The sequence below is a fragment of the Molossus molossus genome, unplaced genomic scaffold, assembly GCF_014108415.1.
Source record: "Molossus molossus isolate mMolMol1 unplaced genomic scaffold, mMolMol1.p scaffold_m16_p_3, whole genome shotgun sequence".
In the NCBI taxonomy this organism is placed as follows: domain Eukaryota; kingdom Metazoa; phylum Chordata; class Mammalia; order Chiroptera; family Molossidae; genus Molossus; species Molossus molossus.
In genome coordinates, this window is record NW_023425366.1 from 81,114,810 (window position 1) to 81,131,845 (window position 17,036).

The 17,036-nt window shown below is 41.9% G+C and overlaps 1 protein-coding gene across 1 annotated transcript in view; it reads right to left on the minus strand.

The window, feature by feature from the left end:
• Positions 1-1,064: 1,064 nt before the first annotated feature.
• Positions 1,065-17,036, minus strand: part of REEP5 (receptor accessory protein 5) — a 37,663-nt gene continuing 21,691 nt past the window's right edge. Inside the window, exons 4-5 of the mRNA XM_036279612.1 lie at positions 8,620-8,788; positions 1,065-3,336 (exon numbers count right to left, since the gene is read on the minus strand). Of these exons, the coding sequence (XP_036135505.1) occupies positions 3,287-3,336; positions 8,620-8,788 (219 nt within the window). The 3' untranslated portion in view covers positions 1,065-3,286. The remainder of the gene's footprint in view (positions 3,337-8,619; positions 8,789-17,036) is intronic.

The following is a 17,036-nucleotide window of genomic DNA, read 5'->3' on the forward strand; positions in this document are numbered from 1 at the left end:
GAAAGCTCAAGTGATTGTAATGGGCATCTAGGTCTGAAAACCTCTGTATGCTAAGTGTAAAAATAGCATTTACCTAACACAGTGGGGTTTTATCTTAAAATGTGATTCCTGGACCACGAACATCACCTGGGAACTTGTTGGAAATTTAAAATTTTCAGCCCTGCCCCAGACCTACTGAGTTAGAAACTTTGGGGACGGGGCCAGCCATCTGCTTTAACAGCCTGCCCCCTTACAGGAAATTCTGGTGCACACGGAAGTTTGAGAACCACTGTGTAACCAAAGAACCTTCTTATTGTTCCTAATCTGAGGTGTGCATTTTACAGAGGTAGTTTAAGAAGCATGTGGTAGGTGCCAGAAAAACTTTTAATTAAGGTCATTCAAATATATTTACTTTCCTGACATATTGTATAGAGGGCTATGGATCTGAATCATATGTTGTTCTAGACACATATAGACTGAGCAAACATATAGATGTGTAAAGGCAGGTGTAGGAGACAAAGCTAACACACCCTCCAGAAGTAGGAATTTCTAATAAACTCATCAAGTTCTTAGTCTCAAAGTATAGAGTAATTTGGAGGCACTGAGAAGTGTCTATTACATCAAAATATACACACTACACCAACTTACATCATATGAGATGTGTGATGCAGCACATGAGCAGAGAGCAGTGGTTTAGACTTCCTTTACATCTAATACGAATTATTGATAGAAACTTTGTTTTTGGTTGGTGTATTTTCTTTAGGGAAGGCCTTAACTCTGATGGGTAGTAATCACCAGGGTAAAATTACAGGCCAGGGGAGGAATGGGATTAATAAACAGTAGTGTTTATGGTTCATTGATCTGTATTCAGATTTTGCATAAATTAGTCTAGATTAAAAAAAAATTATTGTTGAGAGTATTAAAAATGCCACTCATTTGTACCCCATTTTCCCCCTCCACCTGGCTTCTGCCCCACCCCAGGCCTTCCCTGCACTATTGTCTGTGTCCATGGGTTATGCATATACGCACATAAATTCTTTGGATAATCTCTTCCCGCCCACAAAATAAAATGAAATGCAACAGAGTTCAGTGAGATAATGGCATTTTATTTACATCCATTTCCATTCAATATATCACATCTTCAGGATAGGCGGTAACTTATTTAAAGGCTATGCTAATTTTCTTCAAGCCCTCTGGGCAGAAGACTCTTGAGTAGCAGTAACTGTTGATCTGAAACCTTTCAAGTAGAGAAAGAATTGTAGGGATTCTGTAACTTTACATATCCCCAAAATACCATTCATGTACAAATAAATGTTTATCTTCTAGCTAGACATAAACTCAATTCGTTTTTTCAAATACTCTAGTATGGCAATATATTACTTGGGAAATTGAAGCTGAGACAGAATCGTTCAACTCATAACTTCTGTCTTTAACGTACAATTTAACTGCCCAAAACAGTACCAAATATCTTCCAGAATGCACTATAGGAGAAAGTTACCAAGACAAGTTTGCATTCAGAATGTATTTAAACTGATATTAGCCTGTAAGTGGTTATGAGCATTAGTAACTTTTATGCCTCCTATCTTGCCTGAAAATATACTCTGTATACTAATTTTCATTCTTTTGCCACCAAGAAAAGCATACTTTATGGGAAGAGATTGAAATATTCCTAATAGAATTTTTTTTTTTAATGTAAGGCTTGATTTTCTCCAGATAATAGTTGTTGCTTTCTAACTGTTTTTAAAGGTAAGTTTAATAAGATGCCTTATGATCACCATTATTTTTCCCAGAAAAAAAATAAATGCCCTGATCCATATTATAATATTTAGGTGATCTATCCCTTATTTTTGATATCTTTAATATTTTTAACATCATAAGACATCATTATGATCTTATCTAATTGTTATTGAAAGGAGAACTAATCTTTACTTGCCTTAAAAATATTTTCCAGGCTTGGTATTTGAGCTTGGTAGTTTCCTTATACTCCTCAGACAGCTCAGTCTAATTCAGAAGGTCCCAGCAGTATGGCTGGTGTAGAGCTCAGTCTTCCTCGTCCAGACAAGCTCTCACCATCCCTGTAAGCAACTTGGCTAATCAAACTGGAGACACTGATTTTAACTTTTTGTTCTGTACTTAAACTATGTGGTTATATGCAGTTTATAAAAACAAAGCATAAAGATGAAGGCATTTAACAGACTACAAATGACTCTGACCTGCAAACCAGGGAGGCCTCTTGTGTTTGACCTTAAAGACCAGAGAAAGAAGGTGAAGGCAGTTAGACTGAACCACTGCCAACTAGATTACAGGTTATACCAAACTTCCTTTCAGTCTCCCAGAATTGCTCTTGGAGCCTGGTGTCATTATTAGTATGTATTGCTAGCTAATGATATAAACAAGAACATAACATGTAATCAGAGGTGGGCAAGTCCCTGGAGGGTCCTTAAACTGGTTTAAAAAAGACTGGGAAAGAAGCAAGACTAAACCAATGTGTTAGCATTGAAGGTGAAACCAGGGATGATTTCCATTTTAGCATCTCAAAAACAGACTAATCTAAAGCTTACAAACAATTAAAAGGCCATAAGACAGTATTACTAGTTGTACAGGTAACTGGGAGTTTAGGTTACTGAGGTGTGTACATTTCCTTCTTTAGCAGCAAATTGACTGCTTTACAAAACTGTTCTACTATCCAGCTGCTACAATGTTAGGAAAACAACCAGGCAGACCTCCATTCAACCTCATGTATCACTTAACATTTATCATTTGAATTATCACTCATTTGTGTTAATTCACTGAAGTATTCTTTAGAGATCACACCAGCACAACAGAACCTTCAGCTTTTGGCAGGTGCTCTCCATGAGCATTACATGTGTTACAGTCAGTACATTTCCCTACATATATGTATGCACAAATACATTAAAAACATTTCATACAAAATTGTACATTACATAAAGTAGAACCTTAAACAATACAGAGAAAATGCATGCAGAGAGCCCACTGAAGTACAAAGCCCAAGGGACATAAAATTTTAAATTTATTATTTCCTGTAGGATGGTAACACGTCTTTCCCTACCCAGAGGCAAAATATATTTTCCAAAAATTTGGATAGTGCCCATTGCATTAAATTAAAATGCTCCTTATGTATATAGACAGTAAAAGTAAGCAAAAAATACTTACACACATTCCATTTTTTAATATATCAAAAATGTTTCCAAGGCAACATTAAAATGATTATACCACAGTCCCTAACACAACATCAAGCTCTAATAGAAAGGTACAGAGGGCAGGAAGGTTTCATCCCATCGGTGGTTTAGGTGCTCTTCTTTTCATCACCCAGTAAATTCACGGCGGCTTTCTTGGCTGTTAGGAGGAAAGGACATTATATCAAAGCTATTTGCAATACAGGCTCTGCATAATGCAGCTACTAGACAACTGGGATGACTCATGTTCAGATGAGAACACACTGAGGTTTGTGGTCAGGGCTAAGCAAGTTTCCAGGAAATGGGCAAGAAACCATTTCACGGCACAAATCCTGAGTACTCGAGCAAAGTTCTTTAAGGTCATCTAGCCTAGCCCCCTGGTAGTGGAGTATCACCTAAGCCCTCTGTCCTGTAAGCATCACAAGCTACAGATTCCTTGGGCATACAGTGTTCCTCTGTGTAATCAAATTCTCGTCTGCATATGGGTGTTCACCTGTACACTCTAATTATGTCTCAATATGATGACAACTAGGTCATCCACCTATTCTGTGGTGACAAATCAGAGTCGTCATTCCTAGGACCCAGACATGATATACTTCTATACATTTATATTCCTCATTGTGCCACCATTTCCTCCTACGATGGCAGAGTACGCTGCAAGCCTTTGAGTTGGTGGCAAGCTACTACATTCATTAAGAAAGTATTCGTTGCCTGGTCGGTGTGGCTCAGGGGTTGGAGTATTGTCATATGCACCAAAAGGTTGTGGATTCGATTCCTGGTCAGGACACATACCCAGGTTGGAGGTTTGATCCCCCAATCAGGGTGCATATGGGAGGCAACCAATCAATGTTTCTCTCTCTCTCCTTCTCCCTTCCTCTCTCTAAAGTCAATAAAAACATATCCTTGGGTGAGGATTTAAAAAAAAAAACAAAAGAAAAAGTATTCATCCATCTGTGGGAGACAGCCTTCTCCTTCCTAATTACCAAGTAGCTTGGCCTGTGCTGTAAGAACTAATGTGGTGTGTGGGATGGAGCCGGGAAAGTGTCTTCTGGAAGCCTCCAGGGTCTCCTGTGAGATTCCACAGCTGCAGCTGTGTTGATGGAGCCTAAGTCCAGGGATAAGAGCTGAGTCCCTCCTTGCTCACCGCCTGGCAGCTGCTCTCCATTCAATTAAACTTGCAGAAAAGTTAAGAAATTGTAGCCTCCCTCTTAACTAGCCCTTTGTAAAAATTTACTTCCTGGAGAATCCAGAAGCTTTGAGAAAAGTCTAATGTGTGTCAGCACATAAGTTCCTCCTAACTTATTTTCATTCTCACTCTCCTGTTTTAGGATTGTAAAATTGGATTAAAATTCAATTTTAGAGTATTGCTGTCTAAGAGAACCAAGAAGTTAAGAAATGTGGGCAAATTAGACAAAAATGACATCACCAAAGGTTGATGGTTAGGCTAAGGATGAGGAGGAACAGGAAAGCAAGTTCATAAAAAGCAACTGGTGATTCCAAAGTGGGAGTATGTGAAGGTTACACATTATTTTTAAAATTGTAGAAAAACACGCTGAAGTTGACTGGTGCTCTATGTACAGAAACAGAAGTTCGGAGATGAGACAGGTCAGTGAGGGAGAAGTGCAGGCCATCAGCGCTGCTGGGGTGCTGTCTGGGTAGGGACCTTACCTCCCTGGTGGTCAGGTCGCCCTCATCTCCCACTCTCTAATTATCATAGAGCTTTTTTTTTTTTTTAATTGATTTTTGAGAGAGAGAGAGGAAGGGGGAGAGAGCGATAGAAACATTGATGTAAGAGAGAAACACACATCTGCCTCCTGCACACCCCCTACTGGGGATCGGGCCCACAACCTGGGCATGTGCCCTGAATGGGAATCGAACCAGGACCTCAGTCCATGGGATGAGGCTCAATCCACCGAGCCACACTGGCCGGGAATTACCATAGAGATTTAACAACAACATTCCCTAAGTCCATGTCCATTACCCACTTCTAATTTCTGAAAACCCTTACTGTGCCCTCTCGGACTTAAGACTCACCAACAGCAAAACCTCTATTCTCATCCATTTCTCTGAATATTTCCCTGACCTTCTTGCTTTTACAGAAATATGGTTGTCCCCTGAGGGCACTGCTTTCTCATATGGCAGCCGCTTTTTTTTTTCTTTTTTCTTCCATGGCCCTAGTACCACTGGGTCTGGAGGTCTGGTGAGTGTTATCTTTGCTTTCCATTGCCACATTGAGAAGCTCATGTCATCAGACTGTACCTTCCACTGGCACTTCTTTTTCCAGTCATCTCTGACCATTGGGTATGCTGCCTTGTTTCATTAAGATTTTTGCTCCCAAGTTATCATTCTCTAATACCACTCCTATTTTAATTATTGGTTATTTCAATATCCATAGAGATATACGTGATCCTTCCAATATAAAGAGGACCTGACCTCTTAGTTCCTCCCCTCCAATAACCTTTATATTCCATCCTACCTACTCCACCTACTGCAGACACTCACTCTGATCCTTGTCACTACCAATAACTGCAGTCCCTCTAGAATCTGTGTCGGGCATCCCACTCTCCACCATCACCTCCTGCCTTTGTAGCTCCTCCTCCTATCCTGATTCAGTTCTTCCTCCACCACCCGGTTTTATCATCCATTGATCTTACCACCTTTGCCACTGTGCCTCACTCCTCTCCTTGCCCAGCTGAAATTCCATGCCAAACAGGAACCACTCCTACTCCCACTCTCACTTCATAGTTCTTACTTAACAAACCTTGATACAGCTCTCTACCTATTCTGAATGTGGCTGGAGGAAAACAGACAAACCAGTCTCACTTTAAGTCCATGGACACAAATCTCAAGTGAGCCTTTAACATTGCCTGGCAGTCACATGATACTGTCCTGGGCCGTTCACTGTCATCTCACTGTCTCAGAGCTGCCAGCAAATGACAGCCACACCTTCCATGTACAGCTGCTTTCACACCACACAATGGGAGCGCTGAGAACCTGCAACAGAAACCTGATAGCCTGCAGAAATTACATAAAAAGTTTGCTGACCCTGGTCCTAGACAACTATTTCATACCTTCTCCTCTTTCCATCCCTTCCTTCCCTATCCTCTCTCACCTCACCTTTCCTTCCTATTTTACTAAGAAATTTGAAGCAATCAAAATATTACTTTGATAAGCTCTCACCATCACATATACTCACCTACCAGCATTCCACCCCTAAACCTTGACTTACCACCTGTTATTATAAACTGTTCCTGCTCCTACAACCAATCCCTCTATTTGTCCACTATATCCTATCTCCTCTGGTCTAGTCAAGGAGAGACCACCAGTAATTCATTCTCACTTGTATCACCTTCTTGCCCTATACTGGATCATGCCCATTAATTTTCTTTTTTTATCCTCACCCGAGGACATTTTTTTTTCCATTTTTTGCACAGATAGAGCGGGAGGGAGGGAGAGGAAGAGAGAGAGAGAAACATCGATGTGAAGGGACACATCGAGCGGCCGCCACCCGCACGCCCAACCAGGGCCGGGGACAAACTGCAACCGAGGTACATGCCCTTAGCGGGAACCGAACCCGGGTCTCTCCGGACCGCAGGCCGACGCTCCAACCGCTGAGCCAAACTGGCCAGGGCTAATTTTCAAACATACTTTGTTCCTTCCACATTAAAGAAAAGAAAAAAATAATCCTCAAGACCCTAGTCCCTTTTACCAGTTCCTTTGCAGGAACTTTCTCAAAAGAGTTGTCTATATTCTCTCATGCTTTTCCACCCATTTCTCTCAAACCATTCCTATTAGGATTTTGCTCCCACCACTCCACAAATAGGTTTTGTTAAGGTCACTAGTGCCTTCCTCATTGCCAAATCCAATGCGGTTTTCAGTACTTATCTTACTGACCTATCTGCAGCATGGGACACAATGGGTACTCCCTCCTCTTTGAAATAGTTTCTTCGCTTGGCCCCAATGATACCAGTCTCCACCAGTCTCGTGGTTTTCTTTTCACCTCAACTGGCCACTTCTTATCAGTGTGCTTTTCTGGCTGTGTCTCATCTTCTCAATCTCTAAACACCGGGGGCCCCAGAGCTCAGTCCTTGGTCCTCTTCTTTTCTAACCACATTTACCCCCTTAGTGATCTCTCATTCAGTCTATATGCTGGTGACCCCCAAAGTCATATCCTCAGCCCAGACCTGTCTCCTGAACTCTTGATGTCTATATTCAATTGGCTATTTGCTCCATGTAGGTGCCTAACAGACACTGGTCAAGGGCAACCGACGTACGTGCCCTTGACCAGAATCAAACCCGTGACTCATTGGTCCACAGGCCGATGCTCTAACCGCTGAGCGAAACCAGCCAGGGCACACTCCCTATCTTTTTTATTTGCTACATTTTTCTCTGTATCATGTTAACTATACCATACAACATACATTTTAATTTGATTCTCTTTCTACCTCTCTCTCTCTCTCTCAACAAGAGTGTACATTTCCATGAGTTCAAGAAGTATGATCTGTTTGTTCACTCATTCATCTCCAGAGCTATGAACATGCCTGGCACCTAATAAGCACCTCAGTACATTATCTGTTGAATGAATGAATCAGAGAGCTGAGAGAGGGGGCATTCTCTGGGTCCTGTATCAAAAGCAATTTGAACAGCATATTAAGCAGTTCAACCTGAAGTGAATTAAAGAGATGTACCTGAATATAATAAATACATATGATTCTCTAAAATCTCTGCCCACCACAGAAAGCCATTTTTCCTAATGTGCTGACGAAATACTGTATTAAATGTGGCATGGAGAAAGAATCTTGGGAAAAGTAAAAGACAATAGGCAAAGTCTTAGTAAATCTAACAGGACAAGAAGACCAGCAAGCTTATTGCTTGGGCCCAGTGTATCCTATCCCCTCTCACATGTTGAACCAAGTTGTCCCTGAGTCTTAGCTTCTTTTTAATTTATTTTTATTTTTTTCTTTATTGCTTTTAGAGAGAAAGGAAGGGAGAAGGAGAGGAAGGGAAAGGGACAGAGATAGAAACATCAAGGAGAGAGAACATCAACTGGCTGCCTCCTGTATGCCCCCCCCAGGGATCGGGCCCACAACCTGGCACATGCCCTGACCAGGAATCGAACTGGCGACCTCTTGGTGCATGGGTCGATGCTCAACCACTGAGCCACACCGGCCGGGCCCGAGTCTTACCTTCTTTTTTTTTTTTTTATCTTCACCTGAGAATATTTTTGCATTTACCTTCAGATAGAGTGGGAGGGAGAGAGGGAGGAAGAGAGAGAGAAACATCAATGTGAGAGAGACACACTGGCTGCCACCCACACAACCCCAACCGGGGCCAGGGACAAACTGCCACTGAGGCACGTGCCCTTAGCAGGAACTGAACCCGGACTCTGATCCGCGGGCCGATGCTCTAACTGCTGAGCCAAACTGGCCAGGGCAAGTCTTACCTTCTTTAGCGATGGTATCTGCAGTCTCTTTGGCTTTGTCCTTCAAGTCCTTCACCACATGGTCTACCTGGGACTCGTGCTTCAGGAAGATAGGACGGATGACACGCTTGTAGAGCAGTTCCGCCCCGTTGGAGGGGCTCGGGGCCATGCACCACACCAGGAAGCCGCACTGCACAGAACGAGAGCCAGCATGGTAACAGGAGGGAGTGCGCACCCCGACACTCTGCCCACTGCTGCGCTGGGGATGGCACTGCCTCTGCTCTTTCCTCCAACAGCATTTCCAGTGTTTTCTGCAAGCTACAGGTGGGCTTTGTTTAGACAGAAAAAATGTGACAAATAATGTGCTAGTACGGAAAAGCTGAGACTGAAAACAAAAAAAGGTAAAACACACCAAGTCCAGCAGCTTAACTTCGTTCCTAACTTGGACCCTTTCTAGTTACAAAAGCTTTTATTAATTTTAATGCTTCAAAATCAATTTAAAAAACACAGTACTTATGTGCATGTGTAGAGCCCTGTATGGATAAGCCTAACATCTATAAGGCGTGTTCTTATTAGGCAACGCTGGTCAGTCCGTCACATTTATTAATCCTGTCATAGGAAATAACCCTGGCCATTCTTGAAAACTTTCCATAGTGGAATCTCAGTTTTTAGTAGGTCTTAGCCTCTAAGTAATCTTCACACTCAGGTGTTACTCTTCTTTCATCCTGAGTGTAGGTATTACTCCTAACTCTTCACGGCTCTACTTTGCCACTGAGATAAAAAATAAAAGAAACTGACTTCCGTCAAGATGGCGGGCAGGTAAACGCGGTATCGCGTCCTCCCACAACCACATCAAAGTTACAACTAAACTACAGAACAACCATCATTCAAAACCGCCTGAAATCAAGCTGAATGGAAGTCCTACAACTACGGAATTAAAGCAGCAGCCACATCCAGACTGGTAGGAGGGGCGGAGGTGGACAGGCTGGTCCCACACCCACGTGTGGCGGATAAAAATCAGGAGGACACCTCGGCTGGGAAGGTCCTTCCTGAGGACTGAGGGGTCCCCATCCCACACGAGGCGCCTCGCTCAGGGTTCCAGTGCCAGGAAGAGAGTCCCCATAACTTCTGGCTGGAAAAACCAGCGGGAACTGAGGCTCAGGGAGGCTGATGCAGCTGGAGCCCCAGGCAGCTCCTTAAAGGGCCCGCGCACGGACTTATCGGACTCTCTCCCTCTAAGAGTAGAGGGGAGGCAGCTCGAGGGGCGCCAGAGACACACAGGGAAGAACTGAGCTGTTTGGCACTGGAGCAAGGGCTGGAGAGGGGGCTTTCTCTGGGACAAACGTGCTGTCGGAGGCCTTTGTTCCTTTGGTGAGCCCTTCCCTGGGGCAGCAGACAGTCGCCACATCTGGGACTCCAGAAACCTGGCTCACACTGGTAGCCCCACCCTGGTGACTCCCTGAGGCCCCGCCCCACCCAACTTTCAGGCCCACCCAAGCTGTTGCCAGTTGCTTAACCATAGGATTGGCCTGTCTTGGATCCTGCTTCAGGTTTTAATAAATTCTTTCCAACAAGCAGCATCTGGTCTCAGGTAGCCCCATACCTCTCGTTAAGTAATACACTGAAACAAACTCAGGGAGGCAGCCAAATGAGGAGACAAAGAAACAGGTCCCAAATGAAAGAACAGAACAAAACCCCAGGAAAAGAACTAAGCAAAATGGAGATAAGCAACCTAACCGATGCTGAGTTCAAAACACTGCTTATAAGGATGCTCAATGAACTTAGTGAGAACCTCAGTGAACTTAGTGAGGGCCTCAGTAGCATAACAAAGGACCTGTCAGAAATGAAGTATGCATAGTCAGAAACAAAGGAGTCACTAACTGAAATAAAGAATAATTTACCCAGATTCAATAGTAGAGTACATAAATCCAAGAAGCAAACCATCGATTTGGAATATAAGGAAGCAAAAAACGCCCAATCAGAACAGCAAAAAGAAAAAAGAATCCAAAAAAATGAGGGTAGTGAAAGGAGCCTCTGGGACAACCTCAAGTGTGCTAACATTCGCATCTTGGGGGTGCCAGAAGGAGAAGAGAGAGAACAAGAAATCGAAAACCTGTTTGAAACAATAATGGCAGAAAATTTTCCTGACTTGGTGAAGGAAACAGATATACAAGTCCAGGAAGCACAGAGAGTCCCAAACAAGATGAACCCCAAGAGGCCCACACCAAGACACATCATCATCAAAATGATTAAAAGAGAATCTTTTTTTTTTTTTTTAATCCTCACCCGAGGACATTTTTCCATCTTTTGTACAGATAGAGTGGGAGGGAGAGAGAGGAAGAGAGAGAGAGAGAGAGAAACATCGACGTGAAAGGGACACATCGAGTGGCTGCCACCCGCACGACCAACCAGGGCCAGGGACAAACTACAACCGAAGTACGTGCCCTTAGCGGGAACCGAACCCAGGTCTCTCCGGACCGCAGGCCGACGCTCTAACCGCTGAGCCAAACTGGCCAGGGCTAAAAGAGAATCTTAAAAGCAACAAGAGAAAGGCAGTTAGTTACCTAGAAGGGAGTTCCTATAAGGCTGTCAGCTGATTTCTCAAAAGAAACTTTGCAGGCCAGAAGGGAGTGCCAAGAAATATTCAGAGTGATGAAAAGCAAGAACCTACAACCAAGATTACTCTATCCTGCAAAGCTGTCATTTAGAATCGATGGCCATGTAAAGAGTTTCCCAGACAAGAAAAAGCTAAAGGAGTTCATCACCACCAAACCATTATTATATAAAATGATGAAGGGTCTTTTTGAAGAAAAAGATAAAATATATGAACAAACAAAATGGCAATGAAAATATATCTGTCGACAATTGAATCTACAAACAAAATGAAGAAGCAGAACAGAAACATTCTCATAGATACAGAGAACATTTTGTTGGTTGCCAGATGGGAGGGGGTTTAGGGGAATGGGTGAAAAAAGTGAAGGGATTAAGAAGTACAAATTGGTTGCTAGACTGACAAACCTCAAAGAGAAGGGGGTTGGGGGTGGGAAGAAATAAACCAAAGAACTTATATGCATAACCAATGGACACAGACAATAGTGTGGGAAAAGGCGGGAAGGGGGCAGGAGTGGGGAGGAGGGAGGTCAATGGGGGAAAAATGAGGAACATCTGTAATACATTCAACAATAAAGATTTTAAAAAATAAATAAATAAAAGACTCTGACAAGAATTCTGCCCTAGCCCTGGCCAGTTTGGCTCAGCGGTTAGAGCGTCAGCCCACGGACCAGAGAGTCCCAGGTTCAGTTCCCACTAAGGGCACATACCTCAGTGGCAGTTTGTCCCCACCCCCAGTTGGGGTCATGTGGGTGGCAACCACTCGATGTGTCTCTCTCACATCTATGTTTCTCTCTCTCTCTCCTCCCTCTCTATCTGAAGATAAATGCAAAAGTGTCCTGGGGTGATGATTAAAAAACGAAAAAGAATTCTGCCCTAAGAACATAAAAAACAAAAACTGTTACACTATATTTATATCCAAAATAATTTTACTGTTTATTCAAATGGTAAGTAACAACTCAGCACTTCAAGTTGTCCAAGCAGTTTACTCCTCTATAAGATAATGAACAAAAAAGGGACACCCAGAGGGATATGCTCATTTCCCTACAAAGTTTAACAAGTTGCATACATACTAGGTTCCTTTCGTTTAAGATTCTAACACCCAGCCTAGGTGACTCTATAAAAAACAGAACTCGTTTCCTGAGACTCCAAATCTGTATTTTTTTACTTCTCCTTAAAGTAACTACCCCTCTACTTCTTATGCCACAAATTTAACTGTACAGCCTTAGTCCATGTTACTCCAAACCAGAGAATGTGTTAAAATAATCAAGAAGCTACACTGCTTTTCTAAGATAATCTTATGAACTTAAAATGTACTTATTTGTGCCCTAAAGCTCATTCCATCAGTACCATTTTGGCTCTAAGAAATTTGTATTATATATTGACGTTCTATTACACTCAAAATAAATAAAATGGAGGTTCTCACCAGATTACTCTCTACATTATCTGAACTACAGAGCACTAGAAAAGTAACACTAGTGAATTAGAATCTTTACAGACATACCAGCAGGGAGACAGCTTTCAAAAGACAGGTTATCAGATTGCATTATGAAAAACCAACTATAGCTATATGCTGCTTCTTTTTTAAAAAATATTTTTCCTTTATTGATTTTAGAGAGAGAAGAAAGGAGAGGGAGAGAGAGAGAGAAACATTGACTGGCCACCTCCTGCATGCCCCCCACTGGGGATTTGGCCCACAACCTGGGCATATGCCCTGACTGGGAATTGAACTGGGGACCTCTTGGTGCATGGGTCCACGCTCAATCAGTGAACCACACCGGCCGGGCACCTATATGCTTCTTATAAGAAACATACCTAAGACAAAACCAATTAAGCACACTTAAAAGGACTGTCATCCTTTTATTTGTATTAGACGAACACCAACTCCCAAATATCTTATATAGTAATATTAATAGTACATATACATTACTGAAGCCAAAATAAGCAAATAGTGGTAAAAGAAAATAATTCACCACGAAGATTCACTGAACTTGTATGTTTTTTATATATGTGAACTATATATAGCTTTGTATATATCTTAACTATATCTTTATATAATTCTTACTTGTATGATTATATAATTTATACTTATATATAGCTATATATAACTTCAAATATAGCTCTGAAATATATAAAGTCAGAATTATAAATAGACAAAATCCACATAGATATTAACCCTTCCATCGGAAAGTTATATATCCAAAAAACTAGAAATTCACAAAATTTAAAATCTTGATTTCAAGATATATACATAGTTCTCTACCCAACAAACAGAGATACTAAGAATTATATATGACACAGAGAATGGAGGATGGGCTCAGAGAAACTGAGTTCCAGTCCTGGTTCTGCCATTTACTAGGCTGGAAAAACTTGTGCATGTTACTTAACTCCTTAAGTCTGTTTTTAACTCCATAAAATAGTTATTAATTAAACATTTTAAAAAATCTACCTCGTAAAGATTTTGTAGAAAAAACGCCTAGAAGTGTAGAAGAAGCACTTAGCACAGTGGGGGCTTTGTGTCTGTCCCAAGAATTCTGTGTCTTCCACTAACACCCATGAAACAGTAACAGCCAACTTATTTGCTTTAAGTGGGGTTGAATCAAGTCCCAAAACCAACATACACCCTTTTTAAACAATTATTTTGTAATTCTCCTTTTACTACCTGAAACAAAATTCAACATAATGATATACTTACACAGATAATTACCCAAAACAATCAAGATAGTACAGTGACCCTCCCTTATCTGAGGGGTATGTTCCAAAGCCCCCACTGGATGCCTGAAACCGTGGACCGTGCCCACCGAACCCTGTATCTACTATGTTTTCCTGTACATACATACCTGTGATAAAGTTTGATTTATGAATTGGGCATGGAAAGAAATTCACAACAATAACTAGTAATAAAATAAAATAATTATAACAATTTACTGTAATAAAAATTATGTGGGTGACTTCTGGGCCATTATTAAGTAAAATAAGGGGTAACTGAACACAGGCCTTACTACGACAATCGATCTGATAACTGAGCCGGCTACTAAGTGACTAACAGGCAGGCAGCTTATACAGAGTGAATCTGCTGGACAAAGGGATGATTCCTGTCTCAGGCAGTCAGGGCAGGATGGTGCAAGATTTCATCACACTACTCAGAACGGCGCGCAATTTGAAATTTATAAATTGTTTATTCTAGAATTTTCCATGTAATATTTTTGGACCATAGCTGACTGCTGGTAACCGATAATGTTGTGGTGGGGGGAGGGTGGGGGAGGAGGGACTACTATACTCTAACTGCAATATAAAGAAAAAATACAGTGAGCCCTGGCAGGTTTGGCTCAGGGGTAGAGCATCAGCCCGTGAACCAATGAGTCACAGGTTCAATTCCAACCAAGGGTACGTACCTCGGTTGCAGCTCGTCCCTAGGCCCTGGTCGCAGTCATGCAGGAGGCAACAAGTCCATGTGTCTCTCTCACGTCAGGGTTTCTCTCTCCCTCCCACTCCATCTGAAGATAAATGGAAAAATATCCTCAGGTAAGGATTTAAAAGAAAAAATAGCCCTGGCCGGTTTGGCTCAGCGGTTAGAGCGTCGGCCTGCGGTCCTGAGAGACCCGGGTTCGGTTTCTGCTAAGGGCGCGTACCTCGGTTGCAGTTTGTCCCCGGCCCTGGTCGGTTGTGCGGGTGGCAGCCACTTGATGTGTTCCTTTCACATCGATGTTTCTCTCTCTCTCTCTGTTCCCCTCTCTCCCTCCCACTCTACCTGAACAAAAAATGGAAAAATGTCCTCGGGTGAGGATAAAAAAAGAAAAAAAAAAAAGAAAAAATACAGTGAAAGTAATTTATAATAAAACAACATATACTTCCATATGTAAATGTTCAAGCCAAACTATACTAGAAAAAAAACCATAAATACTCATAACTGGAATCCATGACTATTATAGCTACAAACAAAATTTCCTCCATATATTCCCCAAAGGCTGAGAATTTCTGGACTAGAGGGACAATACAGCCTATTTTCCATGTCAGAGTATTCAACACAAACTCCATTCACTGCATTCCCCTCACCCATCCTACCCCTGATGCGTGACAGGCTCGGAACTGGAGCAGCCCCCGGAGATGTCAAGCTCAGAGTCCAGAAGGTGAAAGAGGGGAGAGCAAGGCAGAGGGAAGGGGAAGGGCAAAGATTCAGACTAGCCCTCTCACAGCCTCACTGCACATGCCAAACTCCAGGAGCAAAACCTTCTGCTACAGGTCCAAGCACTTCATTAAAGCCAATTTCTTGAACTACCCCTCAGTACCTTGGTAGGTTGGGCAGTTTCGTGTTTACTATTAGTTTTCCCAGGCCTCGCACCCTCTGGGCTTGGCCAGCTATCCTAGTGAATTAGAAGATGTTTTCTGAACCACACATTTGCATTCACCCAAAATGGAGAACTAAATGACTGCATTTTTCACTGGCTTTGGCTTTCTTTTCCTCTACTTAGAGCATGGTTAATTACAGGCAGAGCCTGCAGACCATCTCTCTAGTTAACATTTCTCTGTGCAAGACCTTTGGTTTTTAATATCCATTCATATAGTGTTCACCATTGGTGGCTTATATAGGTAATACACACATACACAAGACTCAGTGCAACAATTTAAACAAAATGATGTGCAGGAAAACTTACTTTCTCCACAGAATAACAGAATTCCATGTGGGCATTTTGAAGAGTATGCAGCGTATCCAAGGGGATGTACCATGTACTACTGCACACAAAGCAATTGTTTCTTACTAACTAGATTAGCTACAGATGGTCCCTGACTTACTGATTTGACTTATCGATTTTTCTACTTTACAAAGATACTCATTCAGTAGAAAACAGCTATGATGTTCGGTAGGTTAGGTATATTAAATGCATTTCAACTTACAGTGTTTTCCACATGCAATGGCTTTATTGGGATGTAACCCATCAAAAGTAGAGGGGCATCTGTATTTGGAGAGTGTGGTTTGCATCTAACATCCTAATATGATATTTGTTACTTATATAGGGATGCTTTGCTGTATTTTGTTAATATTCAGGAAATTGGTATGGAATTTTAGATTGACATTAATAAATTTTAACTTTTACCATTTACAATGGTAAGAAATAGTCTTCTGGCTGGTACTCCTACGTAGAATGCCTGATTTTCAGGAATGGCTTATTGATGTAGAGACAGACGCCCATATAACCGTAGGGATCGAGGTGAAGTGGAAATACCTCAATGGATAACAAATCAGGAGAGTTGATATCTACTTTATGACTTTAGGTAAATCAACCTCTCTAACAGTTAATTTTCTGCAGCATTTTAGGAAAGTCACAAATTAATGTACTTGAGGAAAGTTTATAAGATAGTAGTAGCACTACCCAGTCCTATAGTTTTTACTGCTGTTGAAACTCTCCAAAATATTATCTACCTATGTAGATATAAACCCCTAAGCAATCCAGAAGAGCTGCTTCATCCATCTTTTCTGGATGAATTGAGGCAAGACGACCAGGCAGGATCAGAGCCAGTGTCTACATGTTTGCAGCTCTCCAGAGTGACTACTTTGTAGGCCATACTCCAGACTGTTAATTTGGTTTTTTCCGTACCCTCTTGAGGCAAAAAATAATAATTACTGTTCTCTACCTACATCCTTAGCATTTTCTAGTTCTCAAGTAAAATAACTTCCTTGTATTAAAAATAAAGTTAATTACTGTTCAATTCTCAAGGTGATGCTCAGCTGCCGGCTTTTACAGCTCCCTTTCCGTACTTCGGGTAACTGTGCCACCGCCCAGGGATGCCCTGAGCTACGCGGATCCGGCCGTCCTTTTCGTCAAGCT